Genomic DNA, 12,162 nt, shown 5'->3' on the forward strand with positions numbered 1-12,162 from the left:
TCCAATTCTCCCAACACCATCTGTTAAAAAGGCTGTCTTTTTTCCATTGGATATTCTTTCCTGCTTTGTCAAAGATCAGTTGGCTGTATACTTTTGGGTCCACTTCTGAGTTCTCAATTCTGTTCCATTGGTCTATGTGTCTGTTTTTGTGCCAATACCATACTGTCTTGATGATGACAGCTTTGTACTATCCATCCCCTCACTTTCAATTTGCAGGTGTCTTTAGGTCTAAAATGAGTCTCTTATAGACAACATATAGAGGGGTCTTGTTTTTTAATTCATTCTGTCACCCTAGGTCTTTTGATTGAAGTGTTTAGTCCATTTGCATTCAAAGTAATTTTTAAAAAATTTTAATGTTTATTTATTTAGTTAGTTTTAATTTTTAATTTTTTTATTTTTAAATTTACATCCAAATTAGTTAGCATACAGTGCATTAATGATTTCAGGAGTAGAAACCAGTGATTCATCCCCTACATATAACACCCACTGATCTACCCAACAAATGTCTTCCTTAATGTCCCTTGCCATATAGACCATCCCCCCAACCACAACTCCTCCAGTAACCATTAGTTTGTTCTCTGTATTTAAGAGTCTCTTAGGTTTTCCCCCCTCCCTGTTTTTATATTATTTGTGCTTCCCTTCCCTATCTTCATCTGTTTTGTATCAAATTCCACATATGAGTGAAGTCACATGATTTTTTCTTTCTCTGACTAATTTTGCTTAGCACAATACCCCCTAGTTCCATCCTCGTAGTTGCAAATGGCAAGTTTTCATTCTTTTTGATTGCCGAATAGTACTCCATTGTATACATATACGCCACATCTTTTTTTCTTAAATAGTTTATTGTCAAGTTGGTTTCCATATAACACCCAGTGGTCATCCCAACAAGTGCCCTCCTCCATGCCCATTAACCGCCTTCCCCTCTCCCCCACCCCCATCAGCCCTCAGTTTGTTCTCAGCATTCAAGAGTCTCTCATGGTTTGCCTCCCTCTCTCTCCCCAACTATTTTTCTCCTTCTTCTCCCCCATGGTCCTCTGTTAAGTTCCTCCTAATCCAACTATACTTGCAGACATATGGTAGCTGTCCTTCTCTGCCTGACTTATTTCGCTCAGCGTAACACCCTCAAGTTCCATCCATGTTGCTACACATGGCCAGATTTCGTTCTTTCTCATTGCCATGTAGTATTCCATTGTATAGATAAACCACATCTTCTTGATCCATTCGTCAGGTGATGGACACTTAGGCTCTTTCCATGTTTTGGCTATTGTTGAGAGTGCTGCTATGAACATTGGGGTACATGTGCCCCTATGCATCAGCACTCCTGTATCCCTCAGGTAAATTCCTAGCAGTGCTACTGCTGGGTCATAGGGGAGTTCTGTTGTTAATTTTTTGAGGACCCTCCACACTGTTTTCCAGAGGGGCTGCACCAGTTTACATGCCCACCAACAGTGTAGGAGGGTGCCCGTTTCTCCACATCCTCGCCAGCATCTATAGTCTCCTGATTTGCTCATTTTAGCCACTCTGACCAGTGTGAGGTGGTATCTCAGTGTGGTTTTGATTTGTATTTCCCTGATGAGGAGGGACGCTGAGCATTGTTTCATGGGTCTCAGCTATAATTTGTCCAAGGACTCCTTCAGCGCCTTTCCCTCTTTCATCCTCGTCTGGAATTCCTATGATATGGATATTGTTCCATTTGATTGCATCACTCAGCTCTCGAACTCTCCTTTCATGTTCCTGGATAAGTTTATCTCCCTGTTACTCGGCTTCCTCTTTTTCTGTAATTGTATCTTCTAATTCACCCATTCTCCTCTCTGCCTATTCAATCTGTGTGGACGCCTCCATTTTATTTTGCATCTCATTTATAACATTTTTTAATTCATCACAACTATTTTTAAGCTCCATAGTCTTTGTAGCAATAGTTTCTCTGATGTCTTCCATGCCTTTTTCAAGCCCAGCGATTAATTTTATGACTATTGTTCTAAATTCTTGTTCAGTTATGTTGCTTATATTTGTTTTGAGCAGTTCTTTATCTATCATTTCTTCCTGGAATTTCTTTAGAAGAGAGTTCCTCCATTTCGTCATTTTGGCTAGCTTTCTGTCTCTTGTTAGTTTTAAAAGCTTGTTATGCACTTTGCACCTGCAAGTACTGCTGTATTAAAGGAGGCTCTTTGACCTCTCAGGGCCTATCTGTTCAGGAAGTGTTTTTTGAATGGTGTCTCTTGGTCTCTCTTGTTGAGACTTTGGTTATTTTATTTCCCTACTCATAGTGGTATTTGAGACTCTCCACCATGTGTACTTGGCTTGTTTCTTGAGGTAGCCCGGCATCTCTGTCCCTTACTGCTCCTCCTGGATCATGGCCTGTTGGCTGCTGCTAAGCCCATCTCTTGCCTCCAAGGGTGGTAACTCAACAGGAGCAAGAGCAAGGAGGACAATCTTGAGAGGGTCTGCTGATGACGTTGGCCCGCCTCCTTCTCATCTTGCAGCCGTGCAGCCAGCCAGCAGTTGCAGTCGGGGCTCCTTTCTAACAAATCCTAAATGCAGCCATCTTGCTTCCTTTCTACACCACATCTTCTTTATCCATTCATCTGTCAATGGACATTTGAGCTCTTTCCATAATTTGGCTGTTGTCGATACCTCTGCTATAAACACGTGCCCCTCAAAACAGCGCACCTATATCCCTTGGATGAATATCTAGTAGTGTAATTGCTGGGTCATAGGGTAGCTCTATTTTGAATTTTTTTTAGCAACATCCATACTGTTTTCCAGAGTGGCTGCACCAGTTTGCATTCCCACCAGCAGCGCAAAAGAGATCCTCTTTCTCCACATCCTCACCAACATCTGTTGTTGCCTGAGTTGTTGCCTGAATTGCCTTACACTGCTGAAAGGTGGCATCTCATTGTGGTTTTGATTTGTAGTTCCCTGATGATGAGTGATGTTGAGCATTTTTTCACATGTCTGTTAGCCATCTGGAAGTCTTTTTTGGAAGTGTCTATTCATGTCTTTTGCCCATTTCTTCACTGGATTATTTGTTTTTTAGGTGTTGAGTGAGAAGTTCTTTATAGATTTTGGATACTAACCCTTTATCTGATATGTCATTTGCAAATATCTTCTCTCATCCCATCGGTTGCCTTTTAGTTTTACTGAGTGTTTTCTTCACTGTGCAGAAGCTTCAAAGTAATTATTATTATTTTGTTACTTGTTTTGTGGTTCTTTCTAAAGATTTTCTCTGATCCTTTCTTGTCTTTCTCTGTCATCTTTTGCTGATTTTCTTTAGTGATATATTTGGATTTATTTCTCTTTATTCTTTGCATGTTTATTAATGGCTTTTGATATATGGTTGACATTAGATTTATAAATAACTTCTCCTGCATATAGCAGTCTCTATTAAATTGATGGTTTGAACCCATTCTTTTCTCCTCTCCTTCCCACATTTTAAGTATATGTTATTATACTTTATATTTATGTGTGTGTGAGTTCCTTAACTAATTTTTTACAGAAATATTCATTTTTACTGCTTTTGTGTTTCCTACCTTTATACTGTCACTTTTGTTCTCTCCTTTTCACTCAGAGAGTCTCCTTTAATATTTCTTGCAGGGCTCGCTTTGTGGTCTGCAAACTCCTATAGTTTTTGTTTGTCTGGGAAACTCTTTATCTCTCCTTCTATTCTGAATGATAGCCTTGCTGGATAGAATATTCTGAGCTTCATATTTTTCCCATTCATCACTTTAAATATATCATGCCACTTCCTTCTGGGTTGCAAAATTTCTGTTGAAAAATCTCCTGCTAGCCTTATGGGTTTTCCCTTGTAAGTTAATGATTTTTATCTTGCTGCTTTTAAGATATTTCTTCTATCACTATATTTTGCAAGTTTAATTACAATATGTCTTGGTGTGGGTCTGCTTTTGTTGATTTTGTTGAGAATTCTCTGTGCCTCCTGGGTGTGGATATCTGTTTCCTTACTCAGATTAGGAAAGTTTTCAGCTCTTATGTCTTCAAATAAATTTTCTGCCCCCCTTTCTCTCCCTTCTTCTGTGACTCCTATAATATATATGTTGTTATGTTTGATGGAGTCACAGAGTTCCCTAAGCGTATTCTCATTTTGTGTAATTTTTTTTCTCTCTTTTGTTCAACTTGATTACTTTCCATTGCTATCTTCTAGGTACTAACTTGTTCTTCTGCTTCTTCCATCCTATTATTCATTCCATCAAGCATGTTTTTCATTTTGTTTATTAAGCCCTTTATCTCTGCTGTGTTATTCCTTTCTCTGTGTTAAGGATCTCACTCATGTCTTCCACTCTTTTTTTAAGTCCAGTGAGTATCTTTAGGATCATTGCTTTAAATTCTGTATCAGGCAGGTTATTTATATTTGCCTATATTTACATTTGTTTAGATCTCTGGCCATTGTCTTGTCCTGTTTTTTCATTTGGGGCAAATTTCTCTGTCTCCCCAATTTTCTGCCTCTCTGTGTCTGTTTCTCTGTGTTAAGAGAGTCAGCTCTGACTTTTGCTCTTGGAAGTAGTGACTTTATGAAAGGAGGTCCCAGAGTGCCTTGCAGTGCAATGTCCTTGTTCCCACCAGACCCTGGTACTTCAGGAAAGTATCCTGTATGTGTTGCTTACACCCTGCAGTTATATCTGAATCATCTTTCCTTTCAGTACAGTCGTCTGCACTGACTCTCTGCCTATTGTGGGCAGTGGTTGCTCTATGTGGTGTTAGTGGGACCCAGGCAGGCCAGGGAATTTGGATATGGGGCAGTGGTGTTAGCAAAATTTGCATTGGGCCGCTAGTCCTATGCCAGGTTCCCCAAAGCACCGAGGTGGCTGTTGGCTGTGGGCTATATGCCAGAGTGGCCGGTGGTGTGAAGCTGTGCTCCATGCATGTGTGACAGTGGGTGGGAGTCTGCGGCTGGGTGGGGCAAACACACGCTTTGACAAAATTTGTCCTGAGCCCTGAGGCTCCAAGTTTCAGTGCAGCTCACCTCCTGCAGGTGTTTATGCTGGGGGGAGGGGGAGGAAATTGCTACCTGCAAGCTCCCTTGTTTTCAGAGTCCCCCAGCACACTCCAAAGTCATTTTGAACAGACCTTTCTCCTGTCTGCCCCAGAGGTTGTGAAAACTGCCATTTTTATGTTGCCTCTCCATGCAGGTTGCTGGCTCTTTAAGGGCAGTGACCCAGCTATCACTTGCCTTTCCAACTGGCTGGGTGCTGAGTCAGCTGGCTTTTAAAGCTCCAGGTTCCAAGTTCTCTGGTTTTACAGACTCACCCAATTCAGCCCCTCTGGCTTTTAAAGCCAAGCGTTATAGCGATTAGTCTTCCCTGTGTGAACTCCCTGGTGCATGAGCCCATTTCTCTGCCCTGTCTGTGTGCACAGCTCTCTCCTCCTGTGGGCAGCCCCCCCCCCCTTCTGTGGGCAGCCCCCTGCACTTTTCTGACATTCCTAAGCTTTCAAATGCAGCTTCTTCGATCCATCCATGGCGGTCTGGTTTATTGACTTGGATGTGGATGCTACCCAGTTGTAAGCGTGCGAGGGGCTAAGCTCCTCCTACTCCACCAACTTCCCAAGTTCCAAGACCCCTGCCCATTTTTATATCAGATCTTTTGGTTTTTGCTCTTGAGCTTTATGAGTTCCTTATATCTTTTGGATATTAACCCTTATTAATAGATGGTTTACAAATTTCAAATATTTTCTCCTATTCTTAGGATGTCTTTTTATTTTGCTGATTGTTTCTTTTGCTGTGCAGTAGCTTGTTAGTTTGATGTAGTCCCACTTGTTTATTTTTGCTTTTGTTGTTTGAGCTTTTGGTGTCGTAGCTAATCATGTTTGTCAAGACCAATGTTAAGGAGCTTTTCCACTTTGTTTTCTTGCAGGAGTTGTACAGTTTCAGGCCTTATATTTAAGTCCTTAATCCATTTTTGAGTTAATTTTTGTGAGTGGTGCAAGATAGAAGTCCATTTTCATTCTTCTGTATGTGGTTATCCGGATTTCACGATATAATTTATTTATTTATTTATTTTTTAATGTTTTTTAAATTTATTTCTAGGAGAGAGAGAGAGAGAGACAGCATGTGCAGGGGAGGGTCAGAGAGAGAGGGAGTCACAGACTGAAACAGGCTCCAGGCTCTGAGCTGGCAGTCAGCACAGAGCCGGATGTGGGGCTCGAACCCACAAACCGCGAGATCATGACCTAAGCGAAAGTCGGACGCTTAACCGACTAAGCCACCCAGGCGCCCCATCACAATATAATTTATTGAAGAGACTATCCTTTCCCCTGGAGCCTTTTGGACTTCCTTGTCAAATATTAGTTGACCATATATGCATGGGGCTATTTCTGGGCTCTCAATTCTGTTCTACTGGTATATTTACCCACTTTTATGACAGTACCATACTGATTTTTTTTTTTTTTTACTTTTGCTGGGGTTTTTGAAAATAACATTCTTCCAGTTTTCACAAACTGCTGTAAAATTTAGCAAAGAATCTGCTTATTTATGTCAGTGACAAACAAAGGAAAATCTGGCATAGTTTTGTTATTTCATTTTTGTCTCACTTTTTAAGCTAAGTGAAAATATCAACCAGTTCTCAAGTACCATACTGTTTGATTACTGTAACTTTGTAATAAAATTTGAAGAAGGGGGGTGGGTGCTGTAGTGGCTCAATTTGTTGAGTGTCTGACTCTTGATTTCATCTCAGGTCATGATCTAACAGTTTGTGAGTTCGAGCCCCGTGTCAGACTCCACACTGAGCATGGAGCCTGACTGGGATTCTCTCTCTCCCTCTCTCTCTGCCCCTGCCCTACTTTCTCTCTCTCTCTCTTAAAATAAATGAACTAAAAAAAAATTTGAAATGAGGAATTAGGATGGCTCCAGCTTTGTTCTTCTTTTTAAGGATTACTTTGGCTGTTTGAGATCTTTTGTTGTTCCATACGAATTATAGCATTGTTTTTTCTGTCTCTGAATAATATCAGAAAAATTTTGATACCAATTTCATTGAATCTGTACATGACTTTGGATAGTATGGAAATTTTAATAGCGTATTTCTTCCTCCCTTCTGCTGATTTTGTGCTTAGTTTATTCTTCTTGTCCTAGTTTCTTGAGGTGTAAAGTTGTTTGCAATTTTTCTTCTAGGTGTTTATCTCTATAAGCTTCCCTCTTAAAACTGTTTTTGCTCCATTTCATAAGTTTCAATATGTGTGTTTCCGTTTTTGTTTGTCTCAAGATATTTTTTGTTTTCACGTTTGATTTCTTCTTATTCCTGTCGGTTGTCCAGAAGGGTATTGCTTAATTTCCACAAATGTGTGGATTTTCCAGTTTTCTTCCTGTTTCATATCATTCAGACTCTTGGTATGATTTCATTCTTCTGACATTTGCTAAGGCTCTTTTGTGATTTAATATATTATCTGTCTGGAGAATGTGCTCAAAGCTTCCTGGTCATTAGTCTTGCCCTCACCTCATACCTTGTTTTAGTTATGAGCCTCTTGCCTTGTTCTTATTCTTAAAGCCCCATTCCTTGGTTCCTGTTATGTCCTATTACGTGTCCCTGCCTTGGTTTCTCGCCCAGGATATTGGTTCCCAGTGCTCGGGTTCTGCCCTTGAACCCAGACCCTCTGGTTAGGTCTCTGTTTCTTGCTGCCTGGTCTTCCTAGATCCCATTGCTTATCTGGGTTTCTGCCTGTCATGCATGGTCAGGCTTCTCTGAGACCAGAGGTAGAGCTCTTTCCTCTAGCAGAAGATTGGGAATGAAGGTGGGTTAGGTAGCCGCAGCATCTGCTTAACTGTCCACTCTCTCTGCTCTGCCCACAGCACTTCCTCACGGCTCTGGGGGGACTTGTGGCAGTGCCACTCATCCTGGCCAAGGACCTGTGTCTGCAGCATGACCCCCTGACTCAGAGCTACCTCATCAGCACAATTTTCTTCGTCTCCGGCCTCTGCACTCTCCTGCAAGTGTTTTTTGGAGTCAGGTAGGTAAAACTCTCTTCCTGGGATTCTGACTTTTACCTGCTGGGGTATCAGCAAGATCTGCTTGGGTTACAGTTGGAGAGGTGGTTAGGTAGCTGGCGTGACACGATGGAGGGGACATGGGGCTAGGAATCAGAGCCTGGGTTCAAGTCCTAACTCCAACACTCACTTTCTCTATTAGCCTAGGATTCTTGATTAAAGGTACATAAATCCAGATTAGCTTAGGCAAAAAATTGTTCTTTATTAATGTATAAGATCAAGGTAGGTGAAAGGCAAGGTTATGTCATGCATCAGGAACACATTGAACCAGGGGCTCAAATGCCCCTGAGACTTTTTGTTCTTCTCTCGTCTCTACAAAGGCCTGCCCCTGATATTTGCGAGGTGCAGGGCAGGAATACAAATGGAGACCCACACACTGCATGTCTAAATATTGGAGAGCTCTAAACCAAACTGACAAACTCTTAAATAAGATATGTTCTGATCATCCTACCTGGAAGACCAGGTTTGAGTTTAAAATTCTCTCACTGCTCCAAGTTCTGCTTTGGAACCTAGCTGCCTGGGGAGGGCCAACCCCCGCCTGTGGCCTTTCCCCTTCTCTTTCTATCTCAGCTTTTGCCCTAGATCACAAATGTCCTTACGTGCATGAACGTGGACACCCCGACCTACATATCCAAGCTCCATAGCTACCCCCAACGCACACATGTGCATGCACCCCCCCACACACACACACACATACACTTACACCAGATTCCCCAAATCACTGACGTTTGGCCATCCTTCAGGCCTAGGGAAATGCACACTCGCATCATGGTCTGCCTTCAGCAGGAAGGTCCATGCAGGCTCTGGAAGAGGCTCAGGGCCATCGGGGCAGAGAATTCTTGAGTCTCAAAGGGGAGAGGCACACAGACGTGAGGTGGACGTGATCGCTTGGCCCTGCAATGCCTCCCCGGAGGAGGCAGAGTAGAGTCCCCTGAGGCATCAGTCTACGCATAGGAGGCTGTCCTCTCCTGCTCTGGATACGGGGCTGTCTCTTCCTCACACGGTCAGTGCCTGTGCTGCACTGTCACAGATAGGCCTCCCGCACAGGACCGTAGACAGGCTGCTGGGAGTCCTCGCATGTCTCCCTGAGCAAGGGAGGACTGCTCTGGCTGGTCTCGTGTTTCCAAACCCCAGGGAAGAGCTCTGATTGGTGCCACTTAAGCCAAATGCTCACTCATCGGGGCAACCCATATGGCAACGCTCATTCAGGAAAGTTTCCTAAAAGGGCAGGAAAGGGAGGGTTCTGTTCTGAATAGACAAGACAGCAGAGACTCACTGAACCGGGTATGTGGTTTGGGACCTGGAAAATAAGGCCAATGATAGTATTGCCTTTTCTCCCTTACAGTAGGATTGAGATGAGCAATCGTTATAATCAGTGGAATCACCTTTAAAAAAATAAATAAAACCAAAAACCATCAAGTCCTTTATGTTCATGTGTAGGCTGCAAGAATTAGCCTGAGGGGAATGGGGTCCGATTGCCCTGGAGCTGGACAAAACTGTGGGGCCTGGAAAATGTGTCTTTGGAACTTTCCTCCCCGCCCCCCCACCTTTCCACACATCCCCTCTTCATATTCTTCACCACCACCCCCGCCCCACCTTGTCTCCCAGAAAGAACTCTGCACTGTGGCTCCTTAGGTTACCATCTTCTCAGGAAATCCCTCTCTGCGGGTCCCCCAGACCTCTATGGCTCCCCCCAGATCTGTTAGTCGTATGTCTTCTTCCTTTATCACATATTTAGCATCTAGTCCAAGGACACATCCGAGTTTTGTTCAGCCTGAAGGACATCTGGTTTTTGGTGTCCCCTTTCAGAAAATGGACACGAAAGTATGAAGACAAATGAGAGACAATATTATTAAATTGGAAAAAAAATCACGGCAAATTACAAAATTTAAAAAGTAGATAAATACCACAGATGCCACAAATTCCAAAATACAGCATGACATTTGTATTATTTAGCTTTCTCACAGTCCCCTGTAGTATTTCTCCCCCACATTTTATGCTTGCATACTCTTTTCATTTAAAAAGTTTTTTAAGTTGCTTATTTGTTTATTTTGAGAGAGAAAGAGAGCATGAGCAGGGGAGGGGCAGAGAGCGAGGGAGAAAGAGAGAAACCCAAGCAGGCTCGATGCAGGGCTTGAACTCACAAACCGTGAGAGCATGACCTGAGCGGAAAACAGGAGTTGGATACTTAACTGACTGAGCCACCCAGGCACCCCTACTCTTTTCTTTTTTAACTGAAAGTTGTGTACTCTTTGGTCACCATTTCCTTTTTTCTTCTTTTTTTAAGTTTATTTATTTTTGAGAGAGAGACAAAAAGAGTGAGTGGGGGAGGGGCGGAGAGAGAGGGAGAGAGAGAATCCCAAGCGGCTCCACGCTGTCAGCATGGAGCCCAATGTGGGGCTCAAACTCACAAACCATGAGATCATGACCTGAGCCGAAACCAAGAGTTAGACGCTTAACCGACTAAGCAACCCAGGTGCCCCTGATCACCATTTTCTAAAGAGAAGGAAAGATAATTCAGTCATTCCCCGAGCATGAGTTAGAGCAGATTTTTTTGTAACTACTGCTATTTAAGATCCATTATCACACAAAACTGTTATAGTGCTATAGATTTGTGTCCTACAAACACAGAAATTCTGTTGTCCATGATTTCCATCAAAAATTTTTAAAATGCATGCTGCATTTAAAAGTGTATATGGTACATTATCAAGTATATTCTTGATAGGAGAAAACTTCCATCTTGCTTGCATATCAATGAGAATCACATCTTCTCTGGCAATTTTGCATTTCTGATGGTTTTCAGATTTTCCAGACTTGCTTCTGGCTCTGTACATTTCAGACTGTGTTTCTCATCCACATGTGTCAAGGGCCAGGTGCCATAGGACACATTCATAACATAATGTGACCTTGGGTTCTGCAACTTCACGGCAGAAGTAGAATGAACTAGCAGGGGGGGAGATAGGCGTATTGCGCGACCCAATCATGACACTGAGGTGGCTAGCAAGAAATTAAATATACATGGGTGGTTTAGTGGTCTCAACCCACATAAATATATCCTACCACATTCAAACTAAATTTGTCCTGACTCAGCTTCCCCTTAGCCAAATCCTAAGAGTGCTTATGACCTTTCAAATGCCATCTGAGGCAAGATTTAAAGTCCGCGAGGTGGCAGTGCAGAGACAGTAGTTGCCCATATGTGGCTGAAACCATTTACTTTTACAAAGTTGACAAAGACTGGGCACCTGGGTGGCTCAGTTGGTTAAGCATCCGACTTCAGCTCAGGTCATGATCTCATGGGTCTGAGAGTTTGAGCCCTGTGTCGGGCTCTGTGCTGACAGCTTGGAGCTGCAACCTGCTTCAGATTCTGAGTCTCCCTCTCTCTCTGCCCCTCCCCTGCTTATGCTCTGTCTCTCTCTCAAAATATGAAATAAAACTTTAATTTAAAAAAAAGGTGACAAAGACCGATGGCTAGTGAACACATTGCAGGGCCCGCTCCCAGGACTTTAGAAGGAGCCCGGTGAGTAAGGGTCCCTTCACCATAAATCTCCTTTTGACCTGATCTGTGCCAGGCCTCTGCCCAGCCCTGGAGTTGGGAAGGGAAATGGAGAACACTTCCTACGATGTGCTTCTGCCTGACATGTCTTGATAGAAAATGACATGACGGGAAAAATTAATATCCATTAATTCTCCCTCAATTATCTGAATCAAACCACCCAGATATCGACAGATATGGGGCTGGCCGGTTGTTTCCAGGATAGACTGACTACAGACAGCATTCAGGGGAGTATATTCACTCCTGGCCTTTTTGCCCAAATCAAATCAAAGGGGCTTTCCAAACTGCTTCCTTTGCAAGTAATATCCAGGCAATACGCCAAGGCTTAAATTCTTGGGATTTCTTTTGAGGAGTGGAGATGGAGACCAGGGCCCACAGCTTTGTTGGGTTATTTCCCTGCTCTCTCTTCTTCTTCTGTCACTGTCTCAGTGAGTCAAGATTTCTTCCAAATTCCTGACCAAGGACTCAAAGAAGTGTAGAGTTTGCTCTGGTCTATCTCTCAGACCTCCTATTTTCCAGGATTGGCTCTGGGAAAGTAAGATGCTGCAGTAGCATTAGGGAAGGCTTGGAGTAGCCTGCCTGGATACACAGCCACCCCTCCCCCCCCCCCCCACAGAGG

The 12,162-nt window shown here is 43.0% G+C and overlaps 1 protein-coding gene across 1 annotated transcript in view; it reads left to right on the forward strand.

Annotated features, from left to right (window-relative positions):
* Positions 1–12,162, forward strand: part of LOC144237101 (solute carrier family 23 member 1-like) — a 51,375-nt gene that overhangs the window by 11,728 nt on the left and 27,485 nt on the right. The window contains exon 3 of the mRNA XM_077770804.1: positions 7,796–7,953. Within this exon, the coding sequence (XP_077626930.1) occupies positions 7,796–7,953 (158 nt within the window). The remainder of the gene's footprint in view (positions 1–7,795; positions 7,954–12,162) is intronic.

The sequence above is a fragment of the Crocuta crocuta genome, unplaced genomic scaffold (genome assembly GCF_008692635.1).
Source record: "Crocuta crocuta isolate KB4526 unplaced genomic scaffold, BGI_CrCroc_1.0 scaffold266, whole genome shotgun sequence".
Classification (NCBI taxonomy): Eukaryota; Metazoa; Chordata; class Mammalia; order Carnivora; family Hyaenidae; genus Crocuta; species Crocuta crocuta.